This window comes from Lissotriton helveticus, chromosome 7, assembly GCF_964261635.1.
Source record: "Lissotriton helveticus chromosome 7, aLisHel1.1, whole genome shotgun sequence".
Classification (NCBI taxonomy): Eukaryota; Metazoa; Chordata; class Amphibia; order Caudata; family Salamandridae; genus Lissotriton; species Lissotriton helveticus.
In genome coordinates this window covers 632,005,236-632,025,113 of record NC_136068.1, presented here as the reverse complement: position 1 = coordinate 632,025,113, position 19,878 = coordinate 632,005,236, and the positions used below count along the sequence as shown (strand labels likewise).

Genomic DNA, 19,878 nt, shown 5'->3' with positions numbered 1-19,878 from the left:
ACGATGATTCATCTCCGGCATAGAAAGAGAGATAGAGAAGGGACTCGAGATAAAAGGCTTCCCTTCAGGCCAGTGGTTTATTTTGAGCCGATCATGTTTCATAGAGCCTGGAAACAGTACACTCCTGCTATACAGAGTAAGTTTTTTTCCGTGGGATCTATGCCAAAAGTTGACGATAGCTATACCAACCTTGGAAATATCTACAGAACTGGCGGCAAGATGCTTTAAAAGTGGCATACTTTTTGCCAAGTGGACATTTCATGGGTAGACTCTACCCATGTCTTTTTGTCCTGGCTAGGATCCAGATACCTCTTGACAGGTTTTTTGGTCCACAGTGAATTTTCAGATATTCCTGCACCAGGCCTGACTTCCCCTTGCTTTGGCATTCCACACCTTGTCTTTCATGTGCGTGTAAAGAGCTTTTGAATATGTGTCCATGGCACTGTCTCAAGCTAGCACGTCTAATGGGCGAGTCTATTTCTGTTTTAATCCTCTTTAGCTTATGTGGCCACATTCCCCAGAGATGTCTTAAGTTCCCTGCATGAAGACTCTGGTGGTGGTGTGACATAGCTGCAGTTAAAAAACGTATCCAGCATCAACATATTTTGCAGCATTACTCTTGCCAAACCATATTTTCTTCTTGTAACCTCAGGAACAATTACTTTGCCTTACATCTGTCCTCAGTATTGTCAACTATGATTTCAGGGTCAAAACCATAGGGAATTGGGAGACCCCATCCACCTCCTACCAACACCACAGCTGTAAGCCTGTAAACTAATATAGTTATAATTCATATAGTTAAAACTCCACCATTGATTTTGTGTGTGGCAGTGCAGACTTTATATTTTTTACCTAGTTTAAGGAAATGGTAACCGCGGACTTCATCAGAAAACTCTCCATAATTCTTTTAACCAGTGGTTAGCTTTTATATACAATGATTGTGACCGGCGTACATTGATCTTTTATTTTTTTTTATTGGCATGAGTGCCTCTTCTTCATACAGTAGCTGATGGGCCAAATGATTGCACCTTTGTTGGGCCAGTCAACAGCTCCCAGGCAAATACAAATAAAACTGGGTCTGAAACATGTTGTTGGTGTGTATTCTCAAATATTGAAATGATTCTGCTATAGCACCATGACTCTAGGATCTTTGTGAATACACTCATTACAATAAATATTTACAGCCAGTATCTGAACCTATGAGTTTAGGGTATCTTAATGTTAAAATTCCTAGTACTAATGAGCGAGTCTCCTCCAAAAGTTTGACTGCTTCAGGGCATTATGCAAATGTCTGAACCCAGTTAGTTCAATGGTTGGCACTTAACTACTTCTTTAAACTCTGAGAGGCTCTAAAGAACTTTCGTACAGGTCACCCTGGTCCTGCCCGGTGTGTGGATCATCTAGCCTCTAAAAGTCTCAGTATTTTCTCTTTTACCCCTCCCCGAACATCATGTTTTGTGAATGTTCTTCTCATTTCTGACATTAGAAGACTTTAATAGTGACACTCGTGTATCGTCGCTTGCTGCTACGTCACAGCCTACCTTTTCTTCACTCCTGTTATTTGCTACAGATTCTTTTTGAGATCAAACAGTTGTTGCCAAAGTATGTGTTCCTACAAGCACTCTTAGAATCTGTGCCTTTATCCAAAGGAGGTATTTCAGCATTTGTGGCCATTCCTTAATTAATAATGACTGTTGTTGTGAAAATATGCTGCTACAAAGGGTGCTTGATCATAGTATACTTTGATCAGGAGCTATTGATGTTCTCACCAAATGGCATCTCATTTTTTCTTGTTCTTTGTAAGGTAAGAGGTATTATAACCTATGACAATTATTACTTTTCTCCTATTTTGAAATCTGATTGTGAGCAGTGCCTGCAGTTCATTGCAGTTCCTTACATGGCTGGTTGGTTCTCTCCCTTATCACTTTTCAATCTTTGTGATCTGTACCCAGTTCCCAAATGGCACTCGGCAACTGCTTCTTCCACGATAAGCCTACAACTGTATGCACCATTTGCAAATTACTGTGCTTCTAAACATGTTTGTTTTGCACAGTTTGTATATATGTGATCTATGTCAAGATCTGTATTCCCTGTATTTGTCCGTCCTTCCCACATGGATCCCTTCCAACTCCACCTCTTACCCACTGGCGCTGTGACTTGTAAACTTTCATCCATGCCTGGACACACTGTCCATCCTGGATAGATCTGAGGGCCCGAATCTATGTAAAGCTGCTGCCATTCGGGGCTAGGTCTGTATTAGTCAATACCTTAAATAACTTAATGGATGAGCAGGACTATGTTCAAACAGAAGATAAAGAGATCGAGAGCAAGAGAAGTTTAATTTATTTTAGTCCTCTTAATTTACCAGGCTAAAAGAATTGTACTGACGTCAAGTTTTTTTTTTAAAGAATTAAGAATCTGATTAACTTGCTAAGGATCCTTGATAGCAGGTTTAACTCTACTGCCTCCTGAGGCTTCTTCTGCATAACCCAAATAGTATATCCTATATTTTGGGTTTTTGGAAGTTGCAACCATAGGTGGTGATGCTTCCCTTATTATTTGGCTTCTTGGAACTTCTCGAGATCCGGCATTGCGTCAGCTATACTAAGGACCTTCTTGATATCGAATATTAGTTTCCTAGAGTCTGATCTGGGTTTCTACTCTGGGAGCATAATAAGAGTCTTGTTAGATTTAGGTAAAGACAGCTATAGTTCTCCGGTGTTGAAAACCTTTAGTTAATAAGACCACTTGTCAATTACATTTCGTGTATCAGTTGAACATTATCTGCATCTTACTTCTCCTCACACGTTTCACACCTTGATATGTGAGCTATGACTTCAACTCAAAATATTGCATTTTGTACAATGCAAGCTGTGGACATAATTGTAAACAAGAGCATAGAAAAGAGCTACATTTGATTACTAAATTACTAAATTGGACCGATGGCATTGGGGCCAGGGACATCCAGTGTCTGAATTTGTTTTCTACCTTGTACCAATAATGGGTTTAAAGGTCCACCAGATATGACTAAGTTGAACTAGATGTGTACTTTTTTCAAACTCATAATGTTCCCAGTAAGGAGTTATTTTAAAGCATTGTTCAATTAACCAAGAGCAATTGAAACTATTGTGTCTTTGTCCCATCGTAGTGTACATAAGTAGTTTTTTTCTAAAAAAACAGATTTTCAGTTAAGATCACACACACTTTGTATCAGGGGTAGTAAAAAACAGTTTATTGTCTGTGGCCTAAAAAATATGCTTATCCCTGAAAGTCTTTTCTGCATTGTTCATGAAATCGGCTAATGGGAGCACATTTCATGGAAACCGCGAATGGAATCACTGGTTAATATCACGGGGCTTAACCAAGTGGGGATGGTGGTAAATTTTCACCTCCACCATCTAGTTATTCATTTCACACTCTGCTTTCCAACACATGAAAATGCGCGTTTGCCATAATGCGGCCCCAGTTCTTTTGAGCATACTTGGCAAGCCAGGGTGTATTGCTTGTACAAACCATATTTCCAATCCAACCAGTGCATGGCGCATCTTCCCAGGCACTTCAACGCTACAGGAAAGCGGAAATGGCAAGGATTCTGCGTATTGGAGAGAAGCAAGACACTCTTAGCAGGCTCTCGTCATCGCTGTGCAGATATCAGCACAGCACAAGGATGAAGGGCTACACATTTATATGGCAGACTCCCGAAGTGGGTTGAGCAGTTGCTCTAGGTATACCCAGGCATTTAAACTGGTTTCAGCCAGTACATTGTTTCAATCTCTCTAGATTGCAGCTGAGAAATCAGGCAAGGGCTCTATTACGAAAATGTCTTGACGTTGATGGCATCAGGGGCCACTCAAGGGGATTGAGACCCTGGATGAGACTTACGCTGTTGCAGGGAAACACCATCTTGGGTGCTATGCAGCATAAGGACACTGTTCGTATCGCACATGATTTCTTTGCATACTACACGTAAGCATGACTACACCACATACACACTTATTGAGAAGTGAAGGATCCCGGGAATGACAGCACAGAGTTGATAGGCACCTTTCCCAAAGGTAGGGGTAAAGGCCTGTTCCCTCACATTTGCCAGCTGCCACCATCTGCCCATCGCGACATATCCGGGTGCAACCATCCAGAACTGTGTCTCGTTCATGGCAACCCCACCTGGCTGGACTAATGAGATGCCCCACTGAGCCAATATTAAAATGCAATGATAATAATTTAATATAGAATGATGTGTTGGTACAGTGCTGTGTCACTCAGAAGACTGAATAAAACATAATAATAGCAACAGAAGATCAATGTATATCACTGCACATACTTACCAGGCAGATACTCATGGTGAAAAACATTTGCATACCAGTGAGCCTATAACACTTCCATTGTTCCTGAAAGAGCCACAAACAGGTTCTGAAAAGAAGTTCCGTACATCAAACACACGTAGGACGGTAATATGTTTTTTAGACCAGATGAAAGACTGTATGAATGCAATATTACAAATGAATAGGCGAAAATTACTGGAGCACACTCTACTCAAGAACAAGGAGAAGCCACTTCCCGGGGCAGAATTCCCTCGCCAGACGTTTTCTGGGCATCTACTAGTTATTCTGCCTAAACATTTGCAAAACATCACTGTAATGATAGACACGGAGGAAAAGATCTGCTTCTGTAAACCTAGTATCTTCGAACCCAGTGGTTCTTAACCCTCAGGGGGTTCGCAACTGCTTGCAAAATTATATAATATTAACAGATTTTTAAAGTGCATATAAATAAAGAAGGAACATGAAAAAATGGAGGCTAAAAATTAAGTTAATGTCCTCGGATTCATTTGGAGGAGTAGTGCACATGCACCAAACAAAATATATTATGGTTGATGAGAGGCCTCAACTGAATTTATAAAAGCTTCAACATTCCCAAAAAGATGTATATTTTAATTTATTTTTTATATTTGTGAATTAAATAAAATATTCAATCATTTGTGTGTGTATTAATAAATGCTTGTTTCTGCATTTTTATGTATTGTTTTGCTGTTGAAATCATTAAAAATGCTTAGCGGGGGTCCCCGACTTCCAGTAATGACTAATTGGAGGTCCCTAGATTCCAGTGATGATTCATTTGTGGGCCGCAGGCTTCAGTAGTGATTAAGTGGGAGTCCACAGATGTCAAAAGATTATAACCCGCTTGGCTAACCCATCTCCTACTTAAGAATACCTACTTGCAAATCTGTGCATTGCATGTGAATCTTTAATTCATGCCCCATGTTGCATTGTGCAGTTTTCATAGTTATAGATTCACAGTTGAGCTAGACAAGCTTCTCATGAGGTTGAACGAGTTAAAATTCACTGTTTTCTTTCTTCCGTCTCCTGTGCAAAATGAATGGTTTCTCGTGATACATTCTGCCAGGTAATTTTCAAAGCACCAGTAGGGAAGGCAGTTGAAGACATTCACTCAGTAATCCTAGTAAATGCCAGCAGCATAATAGTCTTTTTTATTCTTGGACTGCAGTACTGAGAATCACTCACAGTTTTATTAATGCACCTCAGTATATTTTATTTATTATTTATTTGAGAGGTTTTATATAGCGCTGGCTGGACCCAGGAGTATCAGAGCGCTTTACAAGGTGTTTCCATACAGGTACAGTGTGTATAAGCACAGACAATGGAATAATAAAAGAGCAAGTCCACATAGGATATATGACATCTAGATAAGAGAGTAAAAACAAATTGCTAGACACTATGATTAATACAAAATAGCGTTCACAGTTTGGCAGGAAGCCTCACTTAAGTATACAAAAAAAAACATGCAAGAGAACTGAGTGTCATGAGGAGGGGAGGTAAGGTGATCAGATAGAAGGAAAGGGAGTTGGCCAGGCGGGAGGTCACAAGTCAAATGCGGAGCAGCTAGGCGGGGTGATGCAGAGGGGCGAGGCTACCAGGGAGCGATTAGAAACCCCAGTATTTATTAAGGAGAAGAAGTTTGAGTTCTTTTTTGAAGCTGGGGTAGGACTTGTTACAGCGGAGGTATTTTGGGAGGGCATTCCAAATAAGAGGGGCATTGCCTGAAAAGGAGCGTGACTGAGTGGAATTCTTTTTCTGAAGGGGGGGGGGGATAAGTAGGAGGGTGTTGGAGCTTCTCAGTGATCGTGTGCATATATCCATGCTCCATCTTTTCTAAAGTTTTTTTCTTTATCCCGCTTTTTAGAAAAAGAATTTGACTTTGGCATTCGACACAGCAGAAAGCATTGGAATCCCCAAAACACTGGTAAGTAATACCCATGGAAAGGAGAGACAAGTACTCCTCTTATTGTTTCATTTAATAGCCAATAATGCTATTTAACTTTCAACAACACAATCTTTAGAACGCAAAGTACAGTTCTTACAGTGACACCTGCTGACTGAGATTGGAACGGTTACTCAAGTGGCACAGCCCCTGGTATAAGAGAATGGGACACTTTTCATACAGTGACACCTGCAGGTCAGGAATCGGTGCTGTCCAAAACCACAACCACTAATGATGAAAAGCCACTCACTGCTGCAGGATCAATGCCTGCTTGTCAGGACTGAGTGTGCTTTTAAGGCAGCAAAACAGAGCACATTGTGTTGTTTTTTCTTTACAACTCATGCCAGTTTTAATATTAGACTGACACGGTTTCAAATTAAATTGCTCAATAGCAAAAATGAGAAAAATAGGATGGGTCACTTTGTGCCAAGATTAATAGAGATTTACATTTAACAGAGGAGGTTTGAGGATAAGGCAGTGATGAAAATAAAAGTGGAGATGAACCATTACTATTACATACAGGCAAAGTAAATGAAAGACAGGTAGAAATCAGGCAAGATGGAGAAAGATAAACAATTTTTACATTGCAGATTTGTAATTAATTACTTCTGATCGGCAGGTTAAAGGCTGAACCAACAGAGGTTCTTCTCTCTTCATAAGTGGAATCTCATTTCTACTTTAGGAGGTGTTTACAGTATCTCAGTGTTGAGACTAGAACCTCTTTGACTTTTTATATGTGTTTTAAGTGTCAGTTGAGTTGGAGTAAAGTTTGTTAGGGGGCATAGTCAGCCCAAGCTCAGAGCAAATTCGCCTTATCTGTTGATTATCCATTCTCAAGACCATTCTTAATCACACTTAGCTTTACATAAATCGTACACTCCTGGGTTTCAGCATTCTGGGTCTTGATTATGGGTGGGCAGAGAAAAGACGGTCTGTTTACTGCACCTGGTAAATACTCATACTGCAGCGTTCAGTAGGTACTGGTTCATGTACATATTTCAATTTTAAAGTTTTGCTCTGGAAAATTAGGATTACATTTCAGAATTCATGGTGGTCTCTAAGTCTCGAATGTATCAGAATTTACTGCATGTTTTCCCGTGGTAAATTTCAGCAGGTTCGACCAACCTAAATTTAGCATGGGGAATTGTGATGCGTACAGTAAATCTCAGAATTCTGATTGGATCGGAATTCACAACCCTGCCCCTCCTTCCTAATCTGTATTCAGGGCCCAGGTTTTGTACATAAAGCTTTTGTTGCATATGTGTGTGAGAAATTGGGTTTTGGTTGCCTGGGATGTGAGCCCTGGTCAATCAGCAACCACAATCCTTTTCACTGGGAGGTACAAGCCAACCCCAAATTAATATGTGCTCAGCCCTCTGGTAGCTTGGTCCAGAGCAGTCAGGCTTAACATAGAGGCAAGGTCTAAAGTATTTGTGCAACACTTCAAACAGTAATAAAGTTAAAACACCACACTAAAAGCATCCCACCCCATGCTAGAAAAATAGAACTTCTTTTAGTAAATAATTTTAGTGAAAATGTCACCAAAAAGCACACAGTACCAACTGTGGATATCTAGTCATGCCAAACTGGGACATAGTGCAAGTTCAGGCTGACCTCAGTAGAGTGTGGGCCGGCTACAGGTACCCAGTTAGGCCTGCTGAACAAAGTATCTTTGATCCTGGTTTGCAAAGCGTTGCGTGGACCCACGTTTGAGATACATCATTCAGAAATGAGGTGAGGCTGCGATGCTAGGACCTGCATCATCATGGAGGATCCCATCAACAGGTTTGCAATGCGAAGTCTGGCATCAAGGATGGGGTGGACAGTTGGGACTATGCAGCGCTTCTGAAGAGCTGCAATGTAGAGTCTGTCGCCATTGATGAAGATGCCATCGACAAGGGATGCAGTGGCAAGCATTGAAGATGTGTTGTGCAGTCGGGCAATGCTGCAGGTCCAAAGAGCTGCGATGCGGGTCTTTGCAATGGGTCCAATCAATGCAGCTACACGTCTGTCCTGTTCTGGTTTGCATTTTGCAGCGGAGGAGATGCGTCAGTTCCACTGAGTCCACAGAGGTCATATACCCAGGTATTAAAAGGTCATTTGGGTATACCCTTGTTGTTTATATAGGGTCCACAGAGGTTGGCAGAACACCTTAAGCCCACTTTCAAGGGTCCAGGACTGGGGTGGCACCATTTGGCAGGGTCGACTCAGAGATGGCAAAGGTCAGGTACTGGTGCAGGGTTGTTGGAAGCCTGGTATGTCCCTCAGGCTCAGATCAGGAGGCCAGCCAACTAGCCCTTGGAATCACTAGGGGTTCTGTGTACAATAGATGCTGGTTCAGTCCTTCTCACCCAGGCAAGTCGGCAGCAGGCCAGCACAGGAGGGCGCAGGTCCTTCAGAGCAGCAGTCCAACAGAGTGACAGTCCTTATAGCGGCACCGTAGTCCTTCTTCCTGCAGAGTATATACAGGTCTAGAAGTGTCCTGAAGAGCTTGTGTCTGAGATCCAATATTTATACCTAGTTGTGTCCTTGAAGTGGAGAGAAGCTTTCAGTGGTTTCCACCCTCTGAGGTGCCAGGCATCCCCTTCCTCCCTGTCCTGGGCCCAGCTTGTCTGGGGTCACTATAGACTGACGATAAGCCCTTCATGTGATTGGTCAGGCAGAGCCTTTGTGATATGCAAGTGTGGTAGGTGACAACTCCTCCCCCTGTGTGAACTCGCAGTGGCCCATCCTGCCAACACCTATCTTCTCCTTTGTTTCACTGTCTGGGAGCAATACACAACGGCCAACTGCCAGGTACACCTAGTCATGTGACCCAGGATATGGCTGCAGGCACTACAGGGATAGACCAGGAACTGCCAACTTTCAAAAATTACATTTTCAGAATTGTGATTAAAAATCCGACTTTACCATTAAAGAGGGCTTTTAATTAAAATTCTTTTGACTAGGCCTGGGCGAAGCACTACGCTACGCTCGCGTAGTTTGCAAAGTTTGCACTACTTCACACTACGCAAACTGCACGTAGCACAGTGCAAACATGCGTAGTGTAGTTCAGCTGTCATTTTTTGCTACGTCAAGTTGGCGACCGCGAGCAAGCAAGATGACATGCCGGCAAGACTTTTTCCTCGTTCGCGATCGGCAACATCAAGTTGCTGATCGCCAACGTGGAAAATAAACCTCCCGGCGAGATTCTCAACGCGGGGAGCTCAGGTTTCTCATTGCGATGAGAAACTACCAGTCAGCGTTGAGAAAGCTGCTGCTCAAGTAAAAATCTACTGGAGCGGCAGAAAACTTCAGCTCGCACTGTGCAAGATGCCGTTTTCAATGATTGCACAGTGCCGTATGCTTGTCCGCACTGTGCAATCATTGAAAACAGCATCTTGCACAGTGCGAACAGGCTACTACACAGTTCGCGTAGTGCTATGCGTAGCTCGCGTAGTGCACTTCGTGTAGCTTTGCGAAGTGCTACTTCGCAAACTACGCCCAGCCCTACTTTTGACACCAAACTCAACCTGTTTACCTGGCCCCAACTGACAATTACAGCTTATTAAAGGTAATACGGTAGCTCCAATGTTATCCTTTGGTAAAGGAAGGCTTTGTAGCAGTGACAACCAAATATAAGAGTTTTCCACTACCAGGACATGTAAAACTTTTTAAAATAAACTGCACCCTGCCCTGTCTAGTGCCTAGCCTCGTAGTGACATATGCATTAAAATGAAGGTTTGGGCCTGGCAACAGATTTATTTTGCCAGGTCAAAATTGCAACGTAACACTGTACACACAGGCTGCAATGGCAGACCTGAGACATGTTGAGAAGGGCTGTTTAAGTGAGTGGTACAATCAGTGCTGCAGGCCACTTTTCCTGGGGACTTACAAGTAAATTATATATGCCAGTCGGGTATAAGCCAAATCTACCATGTTCTAAGGAGAGATTAGAAGCTGTTTAGCACTGGTTAGCAGTGATAAGGTCCACACAGTCCTATGGTCAACAAAAATGAATACAGCAAAAAATAGTAGGAAGGCAAAAAGTCTGGGGATGATCCTGCAGAAAGGGCTAAGTCTAACGATGTCATTTTATGCTTATTTGTACAAAACCCTGTCTGCCTGTTTCTTGGCCTATTGGTGTATTCAGTTCTTGGGCAAACCGCTTTATGCATTTATAGGTGTGCTCGATAGAGGGTCTCCGTGAGCGGACTGGGGAATCCATTATATGAGGATCCCTGATCCCAGTAAGTATAGGGAGGGTGGTTTGCGGGGTGAAGAATTTCCCCGGGGTATTGATCTGTAAAAGTGTGATCTTGTTTTATTTCATTGTAACTTGTGTGAGTGTCAAGTGTGTTGTGGGTTATCCCTGCAGTGTGCTCCGGTAGAGGAGGCGTGGAAAAGGGTTTTTGGCTTCAGTTGTCGCATTGATTGCCTGACATTTTTGTAGTCTTGTGCTGTTCCAACAATCTCTGAGAGTCAAATTGTGTGTTTGCTATGTGATGATGATTCTTGGCTTCGAACATTTGTTCCGATGTTTAGTTTTACTCGAGCTCACATTGTCCTAGTTCGTTGTTTCCTTTTGATTGGAGCAGATCTGCCCTTGTGGCCTGTGTATGGCATTTCCTGTCCCAGTGTCTTACTGTGTCCGTTTCCCTGTCCCCTGCCTTCTTGTGACAGTCTTGTTGTGCTCACAGCACTCTGCCAGAGAAGGCTACACAAAGAGGTCCATCTTGACTACTGTCCTTAATAGAGAAATGTTCCTGTTGTGCCCAGTTGGAGAAAGAAATTGGTGAGGTAGGGGCAGAGTGCTGACTAATAAGTATGGGATCACTGTAGATGTCAACGGAAGCATAAAAAAGGTGGCCATATGTTCTCCCCAGTTTGATATAGCTATACATTCACAGGGCAGCTTGTGGGCGTTTATGAAACATTAAAAATCAGATTCAAACAGCATGGGCCTGTGAGTCACTTGATGCCAGGAGCAATGTGGCCCAAATGATCCATCCCCATTACTTGCCACAAAATCCTATCCAGGATTATGCACCTTGATGGCCCAGAGTTATTTATTGTATGATGCTTTTTTTCCAGGAAAAGTCTTTGTAGTGGCGGAGGGTGATTGGGCATAGCTGGCATTCCTTGATTTTCTGCATGCACTGACAACCAGTGTTAAAGGGTAGTGGGAGCCAGGTTCAGCTGTTGCAATGATCCTTTGACTTCCAGGGCCAAGTGGGCTTATACAGTAATGCAGTACTGGTGGAGCTTGCATTGAATATTGCCTGTTAGGTGATGGTGCCAGCGCAGGAGAGAAAGTAACTGCCACTATGGACTGAGATGATCATCAAAACAAATGTTTTTTATCTTCTTCTAGTTGGAATGTGACTGTGTGTATTTCTTATTTTTGCAGACCGTTGAAGAGATGCTGCGACCAGGAGGCCCTGATTGGCAGCGTGTTCTGGAATACGTTGAATCTATCCACCAACACTTTGAGGCCTAAATGCCAGCACTGCTGGGCCTGGACACCAGCACTTTCCGACCGGAGTAACAGCACTTGCGGGCCCGGGTCACATCACTGCTGGGCCTGGACAGCACCACTGCTGGGCCGAGACATCAGCACTGCTGGGCCTAGACACCAGCTCTGCCGGCTAAAACACCAAGAATGCTGGGCCTGGACTTAAGCACTGCAGGGCCTGGACACTAACACTTCTGGGCCTAGACACCAGCACTGCCGGGCCTGGACACCAGCACTGCCAGGCCTGGACACCAGCACTGCCGGGCCTGGACACCAGCACTGCCGGGCCTGGACACCAGCACTGCCGGGCCTGGACACCAACCCTGCCGGGCCTGGACACCAGCACTGCCGGGCCTGGACACCAGCACTGCCGGGCCTGGCCACCAGCACTGCCGGGCCTGGACACCAACCCTGCCGGGCCTGGCCACCAGCACTGCCGGACTAGAACACCAAGAATGCTGGGCCTGGACATCAGCATTGCTGGGGCTGGACACCAGCACTGCCATACTGGAGTAACAGCACTGCAAGGCCTTGATAACAGAACTGCCAGGCCTGGATAATAAGAGAACTGCCGGGCCTGGGTAACCGCATGCTGAGCCTGGACACCGGCGCTTCCGGTCCTGGACACCGGTGCTGCCAGGCCTGGACACCGGTGCTTCCGGGCCTGGACACCGGCGCTGCTGTGCCTGGACACTGGCGCTGCTGGGCCTGGACACCGGCGCTTCCGGGCCTGGACACCGGCGCTGCTGGGCCTGGACACCGGCGCTGCTGGGCCTGGACACCGGCGCTGCCAGGCCTGGACACCGGCGCTTCCGGGCCTGGACACCGGCGCTGCTTGGCCTGGACACCGGCGATGCTGGGCCTGGACACCGGCGCTTCCGGGCCTGGACACTGGCGCTTCCAGGCCTGAACACTGGCGCTTCCAGGCCTGGACACTGGCGCTGCTGGGCCTGGACACCGGTGCTTCCGGGTCTGGACACCAGCGCTTCCGGGTCTGGACACCGGCGCTACCAGGCCTGGACACCGGCACTTCCGTGTCTGGATGTCGGCGCTTCTGGGCCTGGACACCGGCACTACCTGGCCTGGACACCGGCACTTCCGGGTCTGGATGCCGGCGCTTCTGGGTCTGGACACCGGCGCTACCGGGTCTGGACACCGGCGCTACCGGGTCTGGACACCAGCACTTCCGGGTCTGGATACCGGCGCTTCCGGGTCTGGACAGCGGCACTTCCGGGTCTGTACACCGGTGCTACCCTGCCTGGACACCGGTGCTACCGGGCCTGGACACCAGCGCTTCCGGGTCTGGACACTGGTGCTATCGGGCCTGGACACCGGCGCTTCCGGGTCTGGACACCAACACTTCTGGACCGGAGTAACAGCAATGCCAGGCCTGGGTAACAGAACTACCGGATCGGAGTAACAGCACTACCGTGCCTGGACCCCAGCACTGATTTTATGGACGTTGGACTTGAATGCAAGCACCAATCAGGCTTGTATATGAGACCCGAATATCAGCACTGCAAAGCCAAATATCAGGCCGGCAAGGCCAGGATACAGCACTGCAGGTCCTTGGATATCAGGCCTTCCCGGCCAGAGTAGCAGCTCTGTGGTGTTTGAAAACGAACACTGAGCCTCGACTAACTCTGTTGCCCGAGTATGAGCACTGAATGCCACTTAACAGGGAAATAGCCACACCTGTTACTCATAACATTTAGAAATGACAAACTACTTTGGTACCAAATATATAAATACGTTAATATTACAATAACCGTATATTGTGCCCTTAATATAAACACTGCTAAGTCGGTAGCCCGAGTGTGGGCACTGGCCTTATGTCGCCTACTCTGAGGGCATCCGGGGCAAGGGTGGAGAGTGAGGACGCGCAGCCGCTGTGGTGGAAGGTGTGCGGTCAAGATGGATGATTAGTAACACCAGCGGTGGCAGATAGGGATAGTCTGTGATATGGGGGGATGCCAGGATCAGAATGGTCTAATTGGATGATTGTCTGCTGGGTCTGAGGGTTAGTGTGCCCTTTTCAGGAAATCACAGGTCCTGCTACGTCACTTCTTGCTTCGCTCTTCTAATCTCTTTTGCGTTTGTTGACTTTGATATGACGAATTCAGAGCTAAGCATCCCCTCCACCCAAATATTGAGATAATGTGGGGGCGCTCGTTCTGTGCTGTTGCTGGCTGTACAGTACTAATCGTCAGTGCTGTGCTGTCAGATGCCTAGTTCTGGGGTCTGAAGAGTGGGACCCACATTTAACTACACTTCCTGAAAATTGTAGACCCAAAACCCACGGGCCTTCACTTTGACACTGTGAAAATCACATACCCGCGCCTCTGCAAGCTGAAAGTTACATGAAGCCAATGATAGGCTTTTCTCTCTTCCTCCCCCAATGTACATTTTCAGTTCAGAATGTGCCCATTGACTTAGGGCTGACAAGACTGGGTTTGTATTCCCGCTTTCTGGCAGCACTTAAAGCGTAAAGTCTCATTGTAAATCATTCGGTACTGCTAACAACCTGTGGGAAATTGAATATACTAACACCATATTAGCACAAGAAGTATTAAAAACCCAAATGTGTACTAAAGCACCCGTAAAGTTAGCACTAAAGCAGAGATAATACTATACGGGTATAAAATATATTGAAACAGGGTAGTTGCAAAAGAATACCTTTGGTAGAGAACCAGAAATATGTAAGAAAAACAATCAGACTTCCAAATAGTATCCCATTCATGGCCAGATGCTGCTGGTAGGTAACTTTAATTTGTTTCTTAGTTTGATTGAGCTAACCTATCACCTCGTTGGTAACCTGCTACCAAACACGAGACGTCATTTCCTCTGCTTGTAAATTCAGGTCATTGTCTTCCTTTCTGAGCTTTCTTTGTTCTTTCCACCCCATATTTTTATATTCTAATTGGAAGGCTGAGTCCAATAGGTATCTTAGCAAGCAGAGAGATCTACCTCTGGAGAGAGGCTGTTTGCTCATTCAAACTGATCTTCTGTCCTTCCTTGGATAAGAAGTTTAGATCCAGCTGTAACACACCACGCAAACTCCCCTTACTGTCTTGAGGCAGGCAGGCTTCTGGGTATCGCTTCTCCATCTCTCACTTTCGTGTGATCTGCCTTCTGTCTTTGTTCATGAGTGGTTACCCCCTAGCAGTGAGCTTTATCTATGTGCATGTGGGGCAAGTGGCAGCATGTGACTTTAACCTAACTGGGGGTTGGCTCATGGGAAGATATTTAAATAAGTGGGCGGGTACTACCAGTCATGACGTTTACCAGGGAAGGGCATTTCCTGCTATTTGTCTTTCAGCCGTGGCGCTCATGATGAATTTATATAGAGTTACTATGAATTGGTATTGGAAAATTTCCACTGAAATATATTTATTATACGCCTTCATATGCTCATGAGCTTTTGTCTTTTCATTTGTTGCGAGAAGTGATGACGACCTCTGGTTCATCTCAAAGTGTGGTGACCTCAGGCCCAATGATTGTCAACCTTGAGCTCAGGTCAGCTCAAGGAAAGTGAGCCTCATGCTCTGATCAGCCGCCGAAGGGATGAGAACATCGCGCACAGGTACTCGTACACCAATCAGGGCGAAGGATAGGGCCCTCTTGAATACCTCAACTCTAGGGATGGTGAACTCTGGCATAGACCGTCCCAGGAGTGTGGGACCGCCTGCAAACACCAACCAAGAAATTGGGACCTGAATTAAACATCAACCCAATGTAAGAAGACCTCTGGCAGAGACCAGCTAAAGATGGCAAAGAAATCCACTAACTTGACAATTGCCATTACTCTTCAGTGAGCCCTTATAGTATTTGGTTTAGAAACCTCTAAAAGTCTGGCAATCTTACAATCTGAGAAGGATTTAAGAAAACCGGTTTCAAAGTGGAGCATGAATTTAGGAGTACAATAGGGTGCAGACGAGTAATTATATTAACAGATTTTTCTATGTTAAATGCATTTTAATGAAATATTGTCAGGGAAACCCAGAAAGCAAATCTGGTGGCAAAAATGGTACGTGAAAGTGGCAGTTGACATGGATCGCGGGTGGCGGGGTGGGGAGAAGGAGAAATAGACTTTCCTCTTCACAACCACATCTCTTTTCTGCTTCTCTTCCCGAGTCCCATGACGGAAGCAGGAAGCACACAGGAGGCTCCCCTAAATGAATCACGACGCTATTGTCACCTTGACAGCAGCATTTTGATTGGTGTCAGCACTGTGGTTCGGCGCTCAGACGAGGACTATGAGCCTATGCATGTTTACCACCCAGGCTGTATTACAGCCTGGTGGAGAACATTCAAAGTAAACATGACTGTTTGGCCAGCCCTAGACAGCATGCCAAACCATCATGTGCACTCAGAAAGTGCCCCAACCACTCCTCCTCCTGCTCTGTGCGCAGCCAAACCCACCCGCAAATCTGCCTCCGGAGGGAAAAATAAAATGATAATAATATCATGTTGTTATCATTTTATTGCTCCTTTTTTGCACTGCTGAGAAGCTGTGGGGCGATGCTTCGCCACCTTAGTGGAGGAGCCGCCACTGTATTCTTCATCTTCCTCAAATCAAATCAATTTCTGTACAAAGTTTAACAAGCACTAAATTACTCCAACGTGGAGCTATAACAGACTCTCCTATGCCCAAGCCACAAATACATAAATACATCAGCCTTTCTCAAAGGCTGGGCGAAGCCTGTTTCGTGAAGTGGAAGCCCTTAGTCCTTGCACCATACAAGACTGGTGTTTTGTTGTCAATTCCCTTCCAAGATACAACACCCAACCCATGAAACCCACACTCCTCAATTGGTTCCAGGAGCATGCAGGGTCCATGCCGAAGAATCCCACCTACTCCAGCGTTACTAGTTGAGTATGCAAAGGATTAAGGCAGAAGAACGACTAGGAGAGATGATGGGTTGTAAGGACTAGGATGAGGAATGCCAGACCAGTCATACATTTTGCTTTCTTAAACCACTTTCTCTTCTCTGTAAGTTTATAAGACTGAAGAAAGGATGCTGGTCCAAAATGGGTGTGAACCCCCTCCACTGCTCAGACACTTGATAAATGGTGTGCAAATATGAAGGTGTTGCTCAAGTAATGCCCTGCAAATACTGGTCACTGTGACCATCCAACCCCTGCCTAATAAGAAGAGCCCTATCTAGTACGTACCATTGACAAACGCGAGCTGGGGGATCGCCACCCTATTATAGGCTGAGAACATAGTGTTGACGTATCTCTTGAAGATGGAGGAAGTAAACTTCGAGCCATACCCAGTAATCCCGAAGTTTAGAAACAACCTACACCAGGGACTGGCCACCAAGTCAGCCTAGTAAATCTCCACCACCGTTTTCACATTCATAAGCTGCATGTGCGATTGAAGCCGCCAACCTCGGGTAAGAAGAAAAGCTGTATTATGCTGTTGACTGCACTCCGAGAAAGTTGGAGCCCACCTTGGAAAGAACCAATAGAACCAACAATTCGGAATGCCCAGCAAGGACCAACAATTTCGGAATGCCCAGCAAGGGCTTGATTAACCCCATGCATGCTGATGACGGCCCCCAGCCATCATGCACTACGGTGCTCGTGTGCTGATGACGGCTGGGGGCCGTAATGACCGCACCCGCGATCGGAATGTGCCGCACAGGCGCAGAATCGCGGCAGCATGCAAGGGGTTAAGAAGGACCCTGCAAAGAAGACAAAACAGTGGGAGATTCTGTGCATCATGAGCCAAAGCTCTACTAATCAGTCTGAGGGCAAAGCCCCTTAGATGCTGAAGGTGACTTACCAGAGCATTCTTGGTGAGAAGGTTCTCTCCTTCCTAAATCTCCTCAGGACTTGTGCAAGGTCATAGTGCCTGTCCATTGTATCCACAGAGTGACCACTCATTAAGCCCTTAGTCAAATGAGAGGACAACCTAATAGTGTAGTTCCTAGGCCTCATTGCTTGATTCAGGCATTCAACCTAGAAAGTAGTCCAATGATGGTCAGAGGCCAAACCTCCTGCTAATGTCTGTGAAGAGGGCCGTTCAAGACAAAGATCCTGAGAAGACAGAGTCCCCATTCTCAGGTAGTCCAATGAATGTTGTCCACCTCCTGAATGTGCAAGGCTTACGTGGCCAGGAATTGACGTGCGATGCAAGAGATGCACATGTGACCATGCCTCCCTCTTCCTGTTCAATTAAAACCTGGCAGTTCAAGCCATAACAGCTTATTGTTTGAAACTGGTAGAGGAGTTCATGGACTGCTGCAGCTTTCGGTATTTCTTCTATTCATTTTTTTTTCTTTTTAGTGTCCTCATTGTGCAATAATATCAGTAAGGAGTTGTCGGGGGCCCTCCTCTCTTTGTCCTTTTCCTTCACTGCCTTGTTTCTGGGCGGTTTCCCCTACGAAGTTTAAGAGAGGGTAGGATCCCCTTATTTCCATTACTTTACAAAAGATTTCACCGAGGCGGTTGAGCTAGCCATCTTGGCTACTCTGGCAGGTCTGATTGAATATTGCTATCGCATAATCATTGGACGTTGGGATAGTGAGCCAACCTTGACCATTGCCATTTCAAACATTATCGATGTATTAACTAGCTTGATAGTTTTCCCAAATCTCCCAAAATGTGTACTTTTTACTCGGTGGTGTTTTTTTATCCATTTTATATATTCTTAATATCGAGGCCAGCCATTCTTCATGAAGAGGAGGGACTGAACTCACCCACTTCACACACATCTCTCTTCTGGCCAATAAAATCAATAGGAATAACAGATTCTCTTGCTTGCTTGCCAGCCTTTCTGTGACATTGGAACCCAATACTCCAAAAATAATTAAATCAATACTTACAGACAGATGTCTTCCTAGCACCTCATCTAGTGTCTTACCCACTTCATTCCAGAAACCATCGATCTGGGGGAGTATTTCTTCTACTCATACAATTGGTGTTTGAACTGCGGACGACTACCCTGGGCTGAACTAGATCTCAATATCTGCCAACCCCCCCCTCCACTCCACAAACACGCACACAGAATCCACAGAGTAAGGACAAGGATTAGCAGTGACTCACTTCAAACCACATCATTGTCACATGGGTATTGTGGACCAACCCTGGCGCCTGCTGTGTCTTGGATGTTCCCTTTAGGGGTCAGTGAAGCCAATTGTCCATATTATGGTCCTTTTTCACTTCTTTCCATGCTGGTAGTGTTCTCTGTTCCATACAGAGAGCTTGGACTCCACTAACACTGACATAAAGAATTGAGTCGGTGAGCGCAGTTATGCTTAAAATGGCTTCCTACTGTAATGTGTTCACCCTGCTTTGGGTGACAGTGAGAGACACTCTATTTGGGCCTCTTTCAGTTCTGACTCTGCGGCATTCTGTGTTCTAATACTCTGACCAAGGAGTCACTATGGCTTAGCCTGACACCCATGTGACTACAGCCGCTCATTTCTTCCTCCTGAACAGGGACGGAGGAGGTAGCTGTGAAAAAACTAGGTCAAGGGTACCCTGATTCTAATTTTTGTGAGGTGCAAGGCTTTACTGTCCGGTCTGGAACTCCATGACAGATCTTGGACTTGTTACCAGAAATAATTAGTTCCATGTGTGGGCAAACATGTCAGACTGGGGCCTGAAGCTGTAGGGTTCTGCAGAAGATGGGTATGAAAAATCAGATGGTGTGAGTAAGATGGCATCTGAGCAGAAGACAACATTGCCAAGTGGCTTACCCACATAAGGACATTAGGGGTTCTTTGTGTGACTATTTCATAGTGGTCAGACAAGGGTACTTTGCTTGCTTGGGATCCCAAAGACATCATTCAAGATGTCAGGCTCTTTTGGGTTTCACAGAGTCTTGCTCTGAAGTCACCAATATTTCAGGGGACCATTTTCCTAAGCGAGCAGTTACTCTCAGTACTGTTTCCAGATGTTTACACAGCATGAACTTCTAGGCTACTTCCAATGACAGCTGTGGGTTAGTTTGTTTTAATGAGTGTATTTATATCATATTCAGTAATACAAGAACAGGTTTGGGGCCAGATGTATGAAGCCGTTTGCGATTCGCAAACGCCGGAATTTGCAGAATTCCAGCATTTGCGAATTGCAAACTGTGTTTTGGTATGTAT

At 45.3% G+C, this 19,878-nt stretch overlaps 1 protein-coding gene across 4 annotated transcripts in view; it reads left to right on the top strand.

The window, feature by feature from the left end:
* Window positions 1-15,179, top strand: part of LOC144768867 (uncharacterized) — a 209,452-nt gene extending 194,273 nt beyond the window's left edge. For 2 of the 4 annotated variants that reach the window (XR_013598647.1, XR_013598646.1), the window contains exons 13-15: window positions 6,202-6,261; window positions 11,669-12,606; window positions 12,955-15,179. Coding sequence is in view for 2 of the 4 variants with exons in the window: in XM_078652875.1 (XP_078509001.1) it covers window positions 6,202-6,261; window positions 11,669-11,758 (150 nt within the window). In the remaining 2 variants the exon portion in view is untranslated. Of the gene's footprint in view, window positions 1-6,201; window positions 6,262-11,668 lie in introns of all 4 variants that reach the window. The other 2 variants (XM_078652875.1, XM_078652874.1) reach the window with 1 other exon arrangement.
* Window positions 15,180-19,878: the final 4,699 nt, after the last annotated feature.